Raw genomic sequence first — 15,981 nt, 5'->3', positions numbered from 1 at the left:
GCAGGAGGCATCACGCCTCCTGCATGCATTACTTATCTGAGCTGTGTTGTACAACGCAGCATCGGAGAATATGCGGGAACATCGGCCGGCTAAGTGACCCATGGGGTCACGCAGGCGGCCGCTGCAGTTCAGATGAAGAAGCCAGGAAATCTCCATCAGTCGCCGGAGATCCTGGCCTCTTCCCTCCCCCCAATGGCTGCAACACGCCTCCGTTTTGGGAAACCAAGACCATTGCCGCCCCCTCCAACCCACAAACAGCAGCAGACCTTCAATCACTGACAGTCTGCTGCCAGACTGTGTGCGTACATGTAGGACCCGTACTACACATGTGCAGTACGGGTCAGGCGCTTGCACAGAATCAGGCCCTTTGTAGCTGGCAATCTGTTGCTCTTAATTACACCTTTCCCTACATAAAAACTTTGCAATTTGTTAAGACTCATTTTGTGAATGGCAAAACCACAGCAGAGAAACTATATTGATACTATTGCACTTGGCTTTACGGGGAAATACATGGGTTGGATTTACAGTCCACTATGTGGGTTTCTGCAATAATACCACATTTTGCAATGACCGACTGAAGTAGTTGTACAGATCTGAGCCATTCTTGCTAAAGGAGTTAATTATTCGTCCCCTCTGAAAGACCAGAGATCAGGTCTCGTAGTTTCTGTTGCATGTCTAGACCACTTCTACTTGTATAGCAAATATCCCAATATCTTTTCCTTCTCATTACTAATGTAATCCATGCATGAAGCTAAACAGTATTTTATGTAGTAATAACAAATATTAATAAAGGGCTAGTCATAAAGTGTTTGCAGGTTACGTAGCAAATGTTTACTGTTGCCACCAGATATATTCTACAGAGTATCAGCAAAGCAGCCAAACTACAGTAGGTGCAGCCTAAATATACACCTTTAGAATGTGCCTATCTGACAAATATATGCACTTGTATATTTAAAGAAGCATTGAGTTTTAGGCCTGTTAATTACTTATTATATTAAATATCTATAAAAAAATAAGTTTAATGTTTCGTATAGAGGTGAATTGACTGCACAATGTAGCCCATCCGTGTGACAGGAGCCTTACATAACTGACCTGTATTTGGAGAGGCCATGCTCCTGCCATTACTTCACTCTCTCAGTCTGTGGCTTCCTACTTTCCTCCACTTGTCCTCATATCTTGGCACTGCCCTTATCCCATGCAGCCCAATGCCAATGTTGTGACCATTCAGAATATCTGATCGGCTATGCTCTGAACATTCTGATAATCTGATTTAAATATAATAAGGGGGTCAGACCTTAGCCAAACACATCTTAGAAAGTTTAACTTATAGGCAAGTTAAAAAAAAAAAATTACATAAAATAGGAAACAGATGGTTAGTAACTTTAAAGCATTTGCACAATTGTGATGCTATTTAGATATTTCCGTTATACAGTGCTGATGTACTTTGAACAACTTCTTAGAGGTGAATGGATGTACACTGATATCCAACTTGTGTTAATCTTTGTGTTCGTACAGAAACCATCACCTCTTCCTCCATTCTTATTTAGATTTTCCTTACAAACAACTTATTGTATATTATAACTTCTTATAACAAACCTCTCTACTCCCCAGCTGTTCCCAGACACGCTCCCTCTGTATCAAGGTTCCCTTCCTCATTCGGCTTTAAGTCGTACACAGTCGTCTCCTGCAGCTCCGCTCACTTCCTGCAGTACAGAGCCACGGCGCAGAGTCCACAGCACCACAGGTTTGTAAACATAACTTAATTAATGCCTTTTATATCACTAGTACGGTATGTTTAGCTGGCCTCCCCTGTAGTTTCTTACACTGAAGACTGCAAGATGAGGGCAGTAAATAACAAACATTGTCTAACCCTCCCTTCCCCTAGCCTAAACCTAACCTCCTGGGGTGGTGCCTAACCCTAAGTCCCCCCCGGGAACCCTACACCTCCCCCCACCCCCCTGCGGCTATCCGCGCTCGGCACCCCTTCGTTCGGGATGCCGGGCGCCGGTCTCCCGGCGTCGGTAAAATGACAGCCATCTAGATTTGGACGCCTGTCATTTAACCGTCGCCGGGATTAAGCAGTCGGAAAGCCGGCTGTCAGAATTAGGTCCGCCGGCTTCCCGACTGCATACCTTCATAATGGCTTTGTAATATATAGGATAATACAGCCTTTACTGTAATTTATAGGCATATTAAAAGTCATTAACTATATACAGTCACAAAATGCTTTAAGACCAGTTGGAGAAATCTGGGGTCACTTCTAATATATATAGTAAAGAAGTAAAAGAAGCTCTCATAGGATGCATATGTCCCCACAGGCATCCCCAGCTGATAGGGAGTACTGGCAATAATCTGCAATACTGACCACTGTCTACTAGTGTCAGCCTGCCGTAGTGATACTGGATGCTGGGTGCCAGAAGCAAGGGCTATGGGTTAGCAATGGGGGCACCCACAGGGCCCTACACTCTGTGCTGTGGCACCGCTCGCACACCCATAGTTACAGCCCTGGCTGCCAAGCATTATAGGGCTGATAAGTCCATATAGATAGTGCGAATTAATGGAGGAGTGACGACTAAAACGCATACGTGTCGTGACCGTTTTGGGGGCATGTCACAGCCTGCGACTGCGATTCTGTATGCAGTTGTTAAGGTTGCAGCGACTTAGTGGTCTATTTACTAAGCAGTGTTAGGAGACAGAGTGAAAAATGATAAGGTGCCAGCCAATCAGCTCCCAACTGTCATTTTTCAAACACAGCCTGTGACATGGCAGTTAGGAGCTGATTGGCTGGCACCTTATCACTTTTCACTCTTGTCTCCTAACACTGCTTAGTAAATATACCCCTTAGTTCTGACGGCCATTCTGTTTGACCATATGGCTACATAGAAGTTCACAGATTGACCGATGTGCCCGTGATGGTTGCGTGTCTGTACGCAAGCGACAGATCTGCAAAGCCACCAGTGGGTGTCTCAATACAAATCCTGTCGGCTGCGACATTTGTATATTTTCGTACAGCTGCTGCATACAAAGACGCAGTCACCACTGCATTTGCGTCCATCCCTGAATCAGGCCCAATAAGTATAGTAGATCCAGTCTGATTTAGTTTAACTGAGCTACATGGCTGATATTTACGGGAGGATTTACGAAGCAGCGGCTTCTGCAAGCTGCTGCTTCCCGGCGGGTTGGAGCTCCTTTTTTAAAACGACACCCTACGTCAGTGTATAGCATGCGGCACTTTACACTGACTCCGGGTGCCGTTTTAAATAAGGAGCCGCCTGTTCCGTTTGCATTGCTGCATCATTCTAAGGAAGGCACCACGGCACTTTATGTTTAGAACTGAGAGTGCCCCTCTACATGTTGTGTGTGTGTGTGTGTGTATGTATATATATATATATATATATATATATACACGACATGTAGATATACATACTGTACATATATTTGTATACACACACATACATAGACACACACATACATACATATGTCACACATACCTTACATGCACACCCACACACAAACATATGTCACATACATTACAAAAAACTTACCTTGCAGCAGATCTGATAGGGACAGGATCTAGCAGGCTGCCACCATGTTCTTAAGCCCCGCCCCCTCACAACAATTTTGTCAAGATTTGCGTGTCAATCAGGAGGGGGCAGTGCCAAATGACTATATAATTAAAGCACGTCATATACTCTCCGCCTCCTCCATATTGACACGCGAATCAGGGGGTGGGGCTTAAGAACATGTTACCTGCACTCCAGTCTGTCAGGGGGGTTTCTGGGTACTCAGAACCGCCCCTTCCCTTCTTGCGCTACTAATTGTTATTTTAAGGCGGCACTCACGGGTCTTAAGAGATGAATCACACTGACAACTGTGTCTCATCTTGTCCAACGTTTCGGTCACACAGGCCTTTATCAAGAACCAGTCGAGACACTTGTCAGTGTGATTCATCTCTTAAGACCCGTGAGTGCCGCCTTCATACTTGTTATTTGCATTTGAATGGGGTGATGATATTAACCTACAGGAGGGCACCAGGGCACTTTGAACTTTAGGATCAGTGGCGTGCCGGTATATTTGCTTTTGTATTGTTATTTGATAAATATTTTACATAGTCATTTTAACATTATTCTCTAAACAGTATCCACAAAACCATGTTTGTTGTTAGCCTTATATAAGTGAGAGCCTGTTTCATGTTATTCAAGGTTTTTAGAGCAGATTATAGCACAATAAATGTGATGGACTGCAGCATAATTTTTGACCCCTGAATCTATAAAGAAGTTTTTATAGTTTTAAATATTTTTTATTACATTACATTATTCTTTGTATATAGAGGTTACTGAAGTGGTGATATAATCTTAGCTCCCTGTTTATACAGATATAAGAGGTTTACAGATATTTTAAGACTTTTTTGTATTATAAACCAGCTAAACTGCAATAGCATGGCTGATGCTGTAACTCCTCTATGTTAGAAGTGCAGGAACAGTATAACCTGTTTATAACAGAATAACCTGTTTCAGTCACATAAACTATATATGCCAGAGCAGCCTGAATAGGTTCATTTGACACCGAATTTATTTACATTTTGGTTTTCGAATTGCAATTTTATAGGTTTTCTATTTGATGCACAAATAACTATAACAAAGTTAAACATACATTTCTTAGTACACACGACAGTCACTCCACACATATATACTTTCTTCTCATCTGTCACGCTTTTATCTAATTCCCAGGCTTAGTCTATGACACTCTGATGCTAAAACACCAGTGTACGTGTGGGGACACCAATAACCACCCAGAGCATGCTGGGAGGATACAGAGTATCTGGTCCCGCCTGCAGGAGACTGGTCTACTGAGCAAATGCCAGGTAATTTCTTGGGGTATATGACCGTTGGTCATATGTGAGTGAATGGGTTACACTTGTCTGTCAGTCACACAAGTGACACAATGGGTCAGTGAGAGAACTGATGTAAATAGTAGAATGTGCGCAAATGATAACACATGTTTGGATGTCTGCACAAAAGACTTGTATATATGGCTGTCACTGAGTATTTGGAGGGATATCTTAGGGGCGGTCTTCAGGGTGAGATACAAAGAGTGACATGATGTCCCTGTCACAGCGCGTGCGGGGCAGGAAGGCCACGCTGGACGAGATTCAGACGGTACATGCTGAGCATCACACCCTGTTGTATGGGACCAGCCCGCAGAGCCGCCACAAACTGGAGAGCAAGAACCTACTGGGTGAGGGGGTGAAACGGAGGGCCGAATAGTTAACCGGGATATCACAGTAGGTAGCAGAAAACAGGCCTGGGATGGGGATCCTGGGCCATATAAAACGGAACAATTAACTGTTTGGCAGTAAGTGAGCAAGTAAGCAATGAAAAGGGGGATTAAGGGGCAGAACAGATAGTTGTGTGGGCAGGGGGTGGGCATGATGCAGGGAAAGGGCAGATAGGCTTTAGTAGGGAGATAGAAGTTAAATGAAAGTTACATAGGAACAACAAAAACAATATAAATTATATTTATCTGTATATATATATATATATATATATATATATATATATATGTGTGTAAAACATTTGTATAGAGACGGACTAGCATTAGGATAGCTTTGCAAATTTATATATTTAGAACTTATTAGTGGTGGGTGACATTGTATTACTTGTTCTGTCCTAAAACCCTCTTCTTCCATTATTCAATTTATTTTATGTTACTGACCAGTAGGACCTCTCTCTCAGAAGATGTATTCAGTTCTGCCCTGTGGTGGCATTGGGGTAAGTCATGAGACACAGCTTTCCCTGCACACTTATTTTAGACATGCTTCCTTCTATTAGATTGCATTTTCTACTTTACGAAATTCCTTTAAGACCTTCTATAAATGATATTGTCAAGCCCAGTGATCCCCCACATCCCATCTTCACTCTTATCAAACTTCACCTAATACTCTTTAGTGTCCTCCATTTGATATAGTACATTGTCTTTTGTGTAACAGGTAGATAGCGACACTGTGTGGAATGAACTTCACTCACCGGCAGCGGTGAGAACGGCTGTTGGCTCCCTCCTTGAGCTGGCAATTCAAGTGGCATCTGGAGAACTCAAAGTGAGTCGCTATGGGCAATGTAGCGTAAATATGTCATAGATGTTTTTCTCATTTTACCTGCTAACATCAAAACTCTATTCCTTTAATCCATTGGTTCTCATTCTTTGTAACTTTCATTTCCATAGAATGGATTTGCAGTTATCCGTCCTCCCGGACATCATGCGGAGGAGTCAGTTGCCATGTGAGTATGATGAGAGGGCATCTAGATATGATGGCCCTGCCTCAGTAATTAGAGACTCATACTCATACATACACTCCTGCTCTTATTAAAACCATTTAATTTAATTATGCTTCCCTCATCCGTTCCAGTTTGTCTTGGCTATCTTTGGGTGTATTTATGTTTTATCCTTAGTTGCTAGATATGCCTTCATTTCTCTCTCTGTATATCCAATCATTCTGTTCCACACTGGCCTGTCACTGACCATCTCTCTATCCCCTCTTCCTTTAGGGGTTTCTGTTTTTTTAACTCTGTAGCCATCGCAGCCAAACTACTACGTCAGAAGATGAACGTGGGTCGCATTCTGATAGTGGACTGGGTAAGTTACTGAAAACTGATAGAGATCATTGGGCATCTGTGTGACATTTACATGACAGACTACTATTAGTATTTAGTAACAATAAGTCTGTGATCTAACGGTTCCCCTTATAGGATATACACCACGGTAATGGAACTCAGCAGGCCTTCTACAGTGACCCCAATGTTCTCTATGTATCACTACACCGTTATGATGATGGGAACTTTTTCCCTGGCAGTGGCTCTCCAGAGGAGGTGGGTTAAGGAGGAGGTCAGGTCTGTCTCCAGAATGTAAGGTGATGGAATCAATAGGTAACTGTATAATGTTTCTCTGTTTCACAGGTGGGTGCTGGTTGTGGAGTGGGCTTTAATGTGAACATTGCATGGACAGGAGGCGTGGAACCCCCCGTTGGGGATGCTGAATACCTGGCTGCTTTTAGGTATTGTGTGATTGGAGATAATTACATATTCTTTACCCTATACTTGTGCCCATATCAGTTGGGATTCTACTGGCCATTTAGGTCATTTTAATTGCCTGCAAGGCATTATTATTATTATTATTATCTTTATTTTGAAGACATCATAAAGGGGCATTTATTAATTGTTTTTTTTTTTACTAAAATAAAGTGAAAATGGGTGTTTTCACACCCTTTTCACATTACTTTAGTATCACAGAATTGTATGAAATGGCAATTGGACGAGAAATCGTAAAATTCTTCTCCAAGCCCTTAAATTAACATTTATTTTGTAAACAGATAGCATTTCCAGTACTTGTAATGGGAAATGTGATCTGTTCAAATTTACTAAAGTAATATGTGAAAAAACACCATGAGGGAGCCCTGCGATAATAACGCTATCTGGAAATGGTGTTATGCGGGCTTCCCCCCTATTTCACCTACTCTAGCTCAGCCTTTCCTGCCTGCTGACAGGAAGAGCAGAGCCGGCAGTAGACTTCTTTGATCAGCCTGTGTGTCTGATACACCACAGGCTGATCACAGTAATAAAAATAACCAAAACACTTACCTTCATTCAGTGATCGGTGATGCAGTGAGCGCCTCGGTAACCCGGTCATCTGATCGCTGTGCCCTGGTCATCTGATCGCTGTGCCCTGGTCATCTGATCACTGTGCCCTGGTCATCTGATCTGTAAACTGAGTTGCTGTGAAGTCCCAGGGGCATCCTCAGTTTATTGCAAGGATCAGATGACCAGGGTCATGCACAGCCATCAGATGACCGGATCACAGAGGAGCTCACAAGGTCACCGACCACCTAACTGGAGGTAAGTATTAGCTGAGCGAGGGAGGGGGATAGGGGGGCAGCAGCACATGTGCAGGCTGTCTCAGGGTATATTTTGCGAAAAATACCCTGAGATGTGCGGGGAGAGGATTTGCATAGACAGGGCATTCTCGCAAGCTTTGTCCAGGCATGCGATATATCACACATGGTTACGATATAGTAAAATATCGCAATGCGTATTTTGGCAAATTTATCACATCCCATCTGCATCTGAGATGCAGATTGTAATAAATTTGCCCCAAAGTGTCCGCAGCACTGTGCAAACATTACACAAAAAAACAGTGTAATTGTACTATACAATGTAAATTCAACAACACAAAGCAATCAAATGATAGACTAAGTAGGCAGAGGACTGTGACTTGTAGGGCAAGTGGTGGTAAATAAGGACTGAAAGGCAATTCAGCACTCAACGAGTCTGTAACCAATGTAAGGATGAGCATACAGTATCAGAATCCAAGGAGGCTACTTAGAGAAACAAGACAAGGAGCAAAGGTGGCAAGAGTAGTACTAAGAGGAAAACAAGAGGAAAGAGCTTATATACTAAGAGGAGGGGTGAACAGTTGGAACTGACAAAAAGAACAGGTCAACCAGGATGATTGTTCAGGGCAATCAGTGGAAATGTAGGAGGTGAAGGAATGATTGAGGGCTTTATACGTAGAGGTGAGGAGTTTGAACTGGATTCTGAGAGGAGTTCAATAAGTAAGTTTCAGTGTATTCTGCAGAAAGGATGAGGTTTCAAGGGAGGAAGTGTAGAAAGAGAAAAGGATGAGGCCAAGAATAGAACCTTGGGGGACACTGACATGTAGAGGAAATGGAGGGACATGGAAGAGGTGGTGGCAAAAAAGGAACGGTTACTGAGGTCAGACCTGAACTAAGAGAGGCAGAGTCGTGGAGACTGATGGAGTGGATAGTTTGAAGAAGAAGCAGGTGATTGACAGTGTCAAAGGCAGATTTTAGGGCCTGATTCTGATTTGGGAATAGAGTAAGATAGAGCAAGTAACTGTATACCTTGACAAACCATGTTGCAATGCAAGGGGTGCAAATACATACATTTTTTGCATGCAGGGTAAATACTGGCTGCTTTTGCATGTAGCCTACAAATGCAGGACAGCTTTATATCAGGCTTGCCTACCCTCCCGATTTGGACGGGAGCCTCCCAAATATCGGGTGCCGCTCCCGGCCCCCTGGAAAGGCAAGCAAGCCTCCTGGCAGCCGCCATCCCTCCCTATGCCCCGCAGAGTTAATATCAAAACCCCGCAGCGGGGGGCACGGTGACGCGATTCGCGCTGAATTGCGTCATCGTGGCCCCGCTCCCCCGCTTTACAATGTCATTTATTTCGGCATTGTGAAGAGGGGGCGGGGCCGCGATGGTGCGATCTTGCAGCCGCGCCCCCGGCCCACTACCCCACAATCACATTAAAGTGCGGCCACGCCCCCTGCTGTAAACTGACATTCAGCTCCCTCCCAGAAGGAGGGAGCTGAATGTCGGCAAGTATGCTTTATATATACAGTACACTGGAATTTAGATGTCAGTTTGGACACACCCCTCCCAAATCTAAATCTCTTTGCACATTTTACATCTGTTCCATCTGCAGTGGAGCATGGTTTTACCAAGATGCACAGTTACTTGCTCTATCTTAGGCTATTCCCCAATCTGAATCGGGGTCTAAGAGAATAAAAAATGCCATTGGCTTTGGTTGTGAGAAGGTAATTTGGTGACCTTGGTTGAAACACATTGTTTATTCGCTCAAAATGACCATCGATTCTTGTGCATATCTGATTGAGATCTCTTAGATATCGATTAGGAAAGTAGAAAATTAAATTAAACGATAACCTATATTTGTATTATTCAGACATCATTTAACCTCATGAATTGTGCCCTGTAATTTCTGTATATACAGCCGAAAGACTGGATATTCCTATACACAAATGCAGTCACCCGGTGCTTAGGTAGAATGACCAGATGTGCTGTTAGAATTTATCATTAGTAGTACTAGTATTTAGTTTCTATTCCTTCTACAGTATTTCTTAACTCTGCAGTTCTTTTGTTTTCCTCTTCATCTTTCCCTTCTTTCGTGTTACCCTCTTTTTGTTTATATTACTTTGTCAGATATCCATTTTAATTATAGTCCAATTTAATTAAAATCTCTAATCAGGAAAAATGCTGCTTTAGCAATATGCAATCAACAGGAACAAAACATTGCTCTCCAGTTGCTGTGGAACTAGAAGTCCCAGCATAAATTGATGAAGTATATCCTAAAGGGATTCTAATAAACAAACTGTTTTTGGTATATGAAGGTGCATAATCTCAAAAATAAGACACTTTATATTGTTTGGGCTTACCCATAAATGGGTACACTGCTCTGTATATGCATTTTATGTAATGCCATCTCTCCAAAGATACTTCTCACTTTTCAAAGTAGACCACTGTCTTATCTCTTTTAATGAATATCTGTCACAAATAGGAGATGTCACCCAATCTCATTTAGTCTGTATTACAAATGATTAAGCTCCTTATAGGGGTTGCAGTTGTTTCAGAAAGGGCTAAAGCTCACAGGCAGTTAAGGCAGGTATCCACTACCCAACAGTGAAAAGACTGAACAATATTGTTATCGTTCAGTCGTTCACTACACTGCACAGTGACCACACTGAACGACATATTGTTCAGTGTAGGCACCCTCCCTCATCCCCAAACATGGTCAACCCGACGATATCGTCAAGTTGACCAGTATGTTCGGGCGATGAGCGATGCCGGCAACGACCAGCATGAACACTGCAATGCTGGTCATTGTTGACATTTTGCTGCCCGATTTGTGCCGTTATTGTTCAATCGCTCTGTGTAATACTCTGTGTAGTGGATATGCACCAGACCTGCACTACATTTACTGGAGTTGAATTCACCATTTGGTGACTGCAGCTTAAGCAAACCTCAAAATAGCAATTTATTGATCAGTATGGACATCATATTGTCTGTGTGTCATCTTTTGTAGTCAAATGCATGCTGTTATATTACATTACAGAGGGGGTTATTGAAAACGTTTTGTAGACTTTCGTATTAATTCAGCTCCCAACCATTGCGCATACTAATGCTTCTCCTCTTTCCCCTCAGAATGGTGGTCATGCCCATAGCCCGGGAATTCTCTCCAGACTTTGTCCTTGTCTCAGCTGGGTTTGATGCAGTGGAGGGGCACCAAAGTCCTCTTGGAGGCTACTCTGTGACAGCAAAATGTATGAACTTTACTACTGTTTGTTTCTCTGCAAATCGCTTGCTATCCTAATTTTATATGTGCAAGTAAACCCATGGCTGGTCCAAAGAAAATATAGTATATGAACCAACTACAGCCATAACATTAAATTTAAGCGCATAACATGGATTATCTCGTTACAAATGGTGGGATTTATTAGACAGCAAATGGGCAAGCGTAAGGATCTGAGCGACTTTCACAAGGGCCAAATTGTGACTAGGTCAGAGCATTTCCAAAACAGTAGTTCTTTTGGTGTATTCTCAGTTAGCAGTGGTTAGTACCTACCAAAAGTGGTCCAACCGGGGTGAACCAGCGAAGGGGCCACTTTTGGTAGGTACTACGACTGCATACCGGGAACCCGACAAGACCTGCCATTTTTGAGATGCTCTTGTAAAGTCTTCTAGCCATCACAATTTGGCCCTTTTCAAAGTCACTCAAATCTTTACTCTTGCCCATTTTTCCGGCTTCCAACACAGCAGCTTCAATAACTGATAGCAGGTGTGGTAAGATTGCTGCAAAGTAAGTAGCCTTTCAACAATAGAAGTGTTAATAGTTTATTTTTATCAATTAAAATGCAAATTGAATGAACAGAAGAGAAATCAAATCAATATTTGGTATGACAACCCTTTGCCTTCAAAATGGCATCAATTCTTCTAGGTACACTAGCACAAAGTCAGGTATTTTGTAGGATTATAGTCAGGTGTATGATTAACCAATCATACTAAACAGGTGATAATGATCATCATTTTCATATGTAGGTTGAAACACCGTCATTAACAGAAACAGCTGTGTAGGAGGCTTAAAACTGGGTGAGGAACAGCCAAACTCTGCTACAAAGGTGAGGTTGTGGAAGACAGTCTTGCCATGGTGTATGACCTGTCACATGAAACTGTGCACAGCAACAAGACACAAGGTAGTTATACTACATCAACAAGGTCTCTCCCAGGCAAAGATTTCAAAGCAGACTGGGGTTTCATGATGTGCTGTTCAAGCTCTTTTGAAGAAGCACAAAGACACGGGCAACGTTGAGGACCGTAGATGCAGTTGTCGTCCAAGGAAACTTAGTGCATCAGATGAAAGACACATCATGCTTACTTCTCTTTGAAATCGGAAGATGTCCAGCAGTGCCAGCAGCTCAAAACTGGCAGAAACCAGTGGGACCCAGGTACACCCATCTACTGTTCTGAGAAGTCTGGCCAGAAGTGATCTTCATGGAAGAATTGCAGCCAATAGCCATACCTATGACGTGGAAAGGCCAAGCGACTCAACTATGCATGAAAACATAGGAACTGGGGTGCAGAAAAGTGCAGCAGGTGCTCTGGACTGATGAGTCAAAATTTGAAACATTGGGCTGTAATAGAAGGCAGTTTTTTCACCGAAGGGCTGGAGAGTGGTACAATAATGAGTGTCTGCAGGCAACAGTGAAGCATGGTGGATTGATGGTGTCCTCAATGCTGAGAAATATGGGCAGGTACTTATTCATCATGCAATACCATCAGGGAGGCGTCTGATTGGCTCTAAATTTATTCTGCAGCAGGACAACGACCCCAAACATACAGCCAATATTATTAAGAACTATCTTTGACGTAAAGAAGAAAAAGCAGTCCAGAGTGATGATATGGCCCCCACATAGCCCTGATCTCAAAATCATTGAGTCTGTCTGGGATTAACATGAAGAGACAGAAGGATTTGAGCAAGCCTACATCCACAGAAGATCTGTGGTTAGTTCACCAAGATGTTTGGAACAACCTCCCTGCAGAGTTCCTTCAAAAACTGTGTGCAAGTGTACCTAGAAGAATTGATGCTGTTTTGAAGGCAAAGGGTGGTCACACCAAATATTGATTTGATTTAGATTTCTCTTCTGTTCATTCACTTTTCATTTTGTTAATTGATAAAAATAAACTATTAACACTTTTTTTTTTAAAGCATTGTTACTTTGCAACATTTTTTCCACACCTGCCTAAAACTTTTGCACAGTACTGTGTACAGTATATACTGTATTTGTAAAATGGTGTGGTAGAATTGAGACAGATCCCACCAACATGATTGGACACACTAGATAACATGACCGTGCATTATTTCCCAAGGACCGCACACCTAACGCCTGATCTACTTCGTGCTGTAATCAAAACCTCATCACAAAGTCATAGCTGTATCACTCCACAAGTGTAAACAATAACATTTCTCACAGAGACATTACTCACAGAAAAGCAGCACATCACTGCCTCACTGACAGACATACACGTCATTGCCTGACTGAAATACACATGTCTGATAGAAATATTTCTAGAAATAGACTTCATAACTCAAAGGACCTGAGGAATGGTACACTGGTGATCTATTCAAAGAACTTGAACAGGACTTACCTGCGCAGCCACATCAGGATCCAGCACAGCTAACAGTGAGCAGACATCGCAGCCGTGACCTTGTAGAAGCATTAAGTACTTCCTGCCAGTACAATTCACTTCAGTGACAGTAGTCATTAATGTTCAACTGTTTAATCAGCCTATTCTGAATATTCAGCTGTTTTATTCACTTACACTGTTATCCAGTTAAATATTTGTTTATTAAAAATAATTCAGATTAAACAGTCTTTTTTTTTAAAACTATTTTTAATTCCTATTCTGTATTTGTTTCACCCTACATCATCTCCACATAGAACTATTTTGTCACAACAGGGACCAATTTATAAGATAGATATACCACTCTTGTGTGTGTAGTCGAGCTCTGATATATGCACGCCTTGGGTGGTATATTACAGTGCGACCGCACACACTGAGCTTCTTTTTCCCCCGAAAATGCGTCTTAGTCGCAATCGGATGTGACAAACAGCTTGTTTACCAGGATACATATAAATTGTTGACAGTCGTGCTGTTGAAAGTCAGTATGTTGACAGGATATTGCCGGGACAATGCTGACACAGTTGTAATGTTATGGAAAGCACTGTAAGTGACTTAGGGGTCTATTTACTAAGCTGTGTTAGGAGATAAAGTGAACAGTGATAAGGTACCAGCCAATCAGCTCCTAACTGACATGTCACAGGCTGTACAGATCAAGTATCAATAATAGTAGCGCACCTTGGGTTCTTTAGCTGCTTCCGTGCTTCTTATTTTCAAATCGGAAGTGAATACTAATGCAATATGTGGGAAGCGCTTAATGAATAATATAAAATGTTAATGTGTAACTATGGAATCTATTAATAGTATGTGTATGTAATGATGTGTGTATAATATTGTCTGTATTTGTGTAATGATGTGACTGAAACCACTACCGTAAAACGAAAAAACAAATGAAATAAATATGAATTGAAATTAACAGTGCAAATAAAAGAATAAAACAAATAATAAAATAAATAAAAATAAATTAAATGAAAAAAAATTAAATAATAAATGGTGTTAAAACAATTGCAGCATGTAATGTTTAAGCTCTTTTTCCGGGTGAATTGGGTGCCCGCTGCTAAGATGCAATGCTGCGGGTGGATCTCCCTATCTTACCCTGAACCTTTGTTGGACATGGAGTATCTCACAGGCTGTGTTTGAAAAATGGCAGTTAGGAGCTCAAAGGCTGGTACATTATCACCATTCACTTTATCTCCTAACACAGCTTAGTAAATAGACCCCATAGTGACTCTTGACAGCAGATCAACAAAGTAACTACTTCCCAATTTACAAAATGCCCAATAATGATAATGAGGATTATTTTTGGCTATTGCTGTAGTTTTGGAGATATTTGGGCAGCGTTTTTAATATTTTCGGACCACATGTCAGACATCATCTATGAAATCGAAGAATGTATAGGGAGCATTACTGCAGTTAAAGCACATCTTGTTTGTTTCATTTCAAAGCCATTGTGGTGGTGAATAGAGGCCAAAAGATGAAAATTCTGTCCATGTCCCAATATTTATGCACCTGACTGTATGTTCTCTGTACCTCCCATTTCTTAAAATCATTTATCAAAGTTGTGTGTCTCTATTTTCAATGCAGGTTTTGGACACCTCACCATGCAGTTAATGTCTCTAGCTGGAGGAAGGGTCGTCATGGCTTTAGAAGGAGGACATGACTTAACTGCCATCTGTGATGCCTCTGAGGCTTGTGTATCGGCTCTTCTGGGCGTGGAGGTGAGGGCAGGCAGGGTGGAACCTCATCAGGAAGGGTGAGAGGGAGACGGAAGCTTCTGCAGTGCTTTTCCCTTGTCACCACTCTAACTTTATTTCTTGATCCATAGCCTGCACTCTTTGATAACAACGTTCTACAGCAGAGGCCTAGTGACAATGCAGTGACCACTCTCGAGAGAGTCATCGCTATACAGAGTGAGTGAGCAAATGGCCAGATGATGTTCAAGATTGGTCGATGAGTAGTGCATACAGTAGCAGAGATGTTAGAAATTTGATGAGGTTCATATAGATGATAGAAAAGGTGTTATGATGTGTGGGTAAGGGATGGATTAGAAGAATAATACAATGGGAATAGACAAGAATTAGAATGGAGGACTAACCATGTGTGGTTAGGATGTGAGATGATCAGTAGGAATATGAAGTCTACTTATGGCAGGAGGTAAGTGTTGTAGGTGTGATTAGGGAAATTATTTTTAGCTGTGTCTAGGGAGGATAATTTGATATGTCATTATATAAGTCATTTTAAAGAAAAGAAACATATTGTGACTGCACATTTTTATTTTTAATATTACAGTGTTAACATTTTGTTATACTTATATACTTATACTTTTTGTTCGAGGCCATTTAAAGAAAAACAGCGGAAAAAAATTTATTCTAATGGAGGGAAAACTGGACATTTTTATATTAGATTAGGTGAAATCTTATGGAACTATTCT

At 41.8% G+C, this 15,981-nt stretch overlaps 1 protein-coding gene across 11 annotated transcripts in view; it reads left to right on the top strand.

Moving 5' to 3' along the window:
* HDAC5 (histone deacetylase 5) overlaps positions 1–15,981 on the top strand; it is a 115,482-nt gene that overhangs the window by 90,458 nt on the left and 9,043 nt on the right. For 9 of the 11 annotated variants that reach the window (XM_088470619.1, XM_088470622.1, XM_088470618.1 and 6 more), the window contains 12 exons: positions 1,612–1,744; positions 4,731–4,864; positions 5,118–5,238; positions 5,719–5,771; positions 5,990–6,097; positions 6,223–6,278; positions 6,546–6,633; positions 6,747–6,866; positions 6,954–7,051; positions 11,016–11,134; positions 15,135–15,268; positions 15,376–15,460. In XM_088470619.1, coding sequence (XP_088326745.1) covers positions 1,612–1,744; positions 4,731–4,864; positions 5,118–5,238; positions 5,719–5,771; positions 5,990–6,097; positions 6,223–6,278; positions 6,546–6,633; positions 6,747–6,866; positions 6,954–7,051; positions 11,016–11,134; positions 15,135–15,268; positions 15,376–15,460 — 1,249 coding nt within the window. The remainder of the gene's footprint in view (positions 1–1,611; positions 1,745–4,730; positions 4,865–5,117; positions 5,239–5,718; positions 5,772–5,989; positions 6,098–6,222; positions 6,279–6,545; positions 6,634–6,746; positions 6,867–6,953; positions 7,052–11,015; positions 11,135–15,134; positions 15,269–15,375; positions 15,461–15,981) is intronic. The other 2 variants (XM_088470623.1, XM_088470614.1) reach the window with 1 other exon arrangement.

The sequence above is a fragment of the Taudactylus pleione genome, unplaced genomic scaffold, assembly GCF_031769625.1.
Source record: "Taudactylus pleione unplaced genomic scaffold, aTauple2 ptg000102l, whole genome shotgun sequence".
Classification (NCBI taxonomy): Eukaryota; Metazoa; Chordata; class Amphibia; order Anura; family Myobatrachidae; genus Taudactylus; species Taudactylus pleione.
The sequence above is the reverse complement of the archived record's forward strand: the minus strand, read 5'-3'. Positions and strand labels throughout refer to the sequence as shown.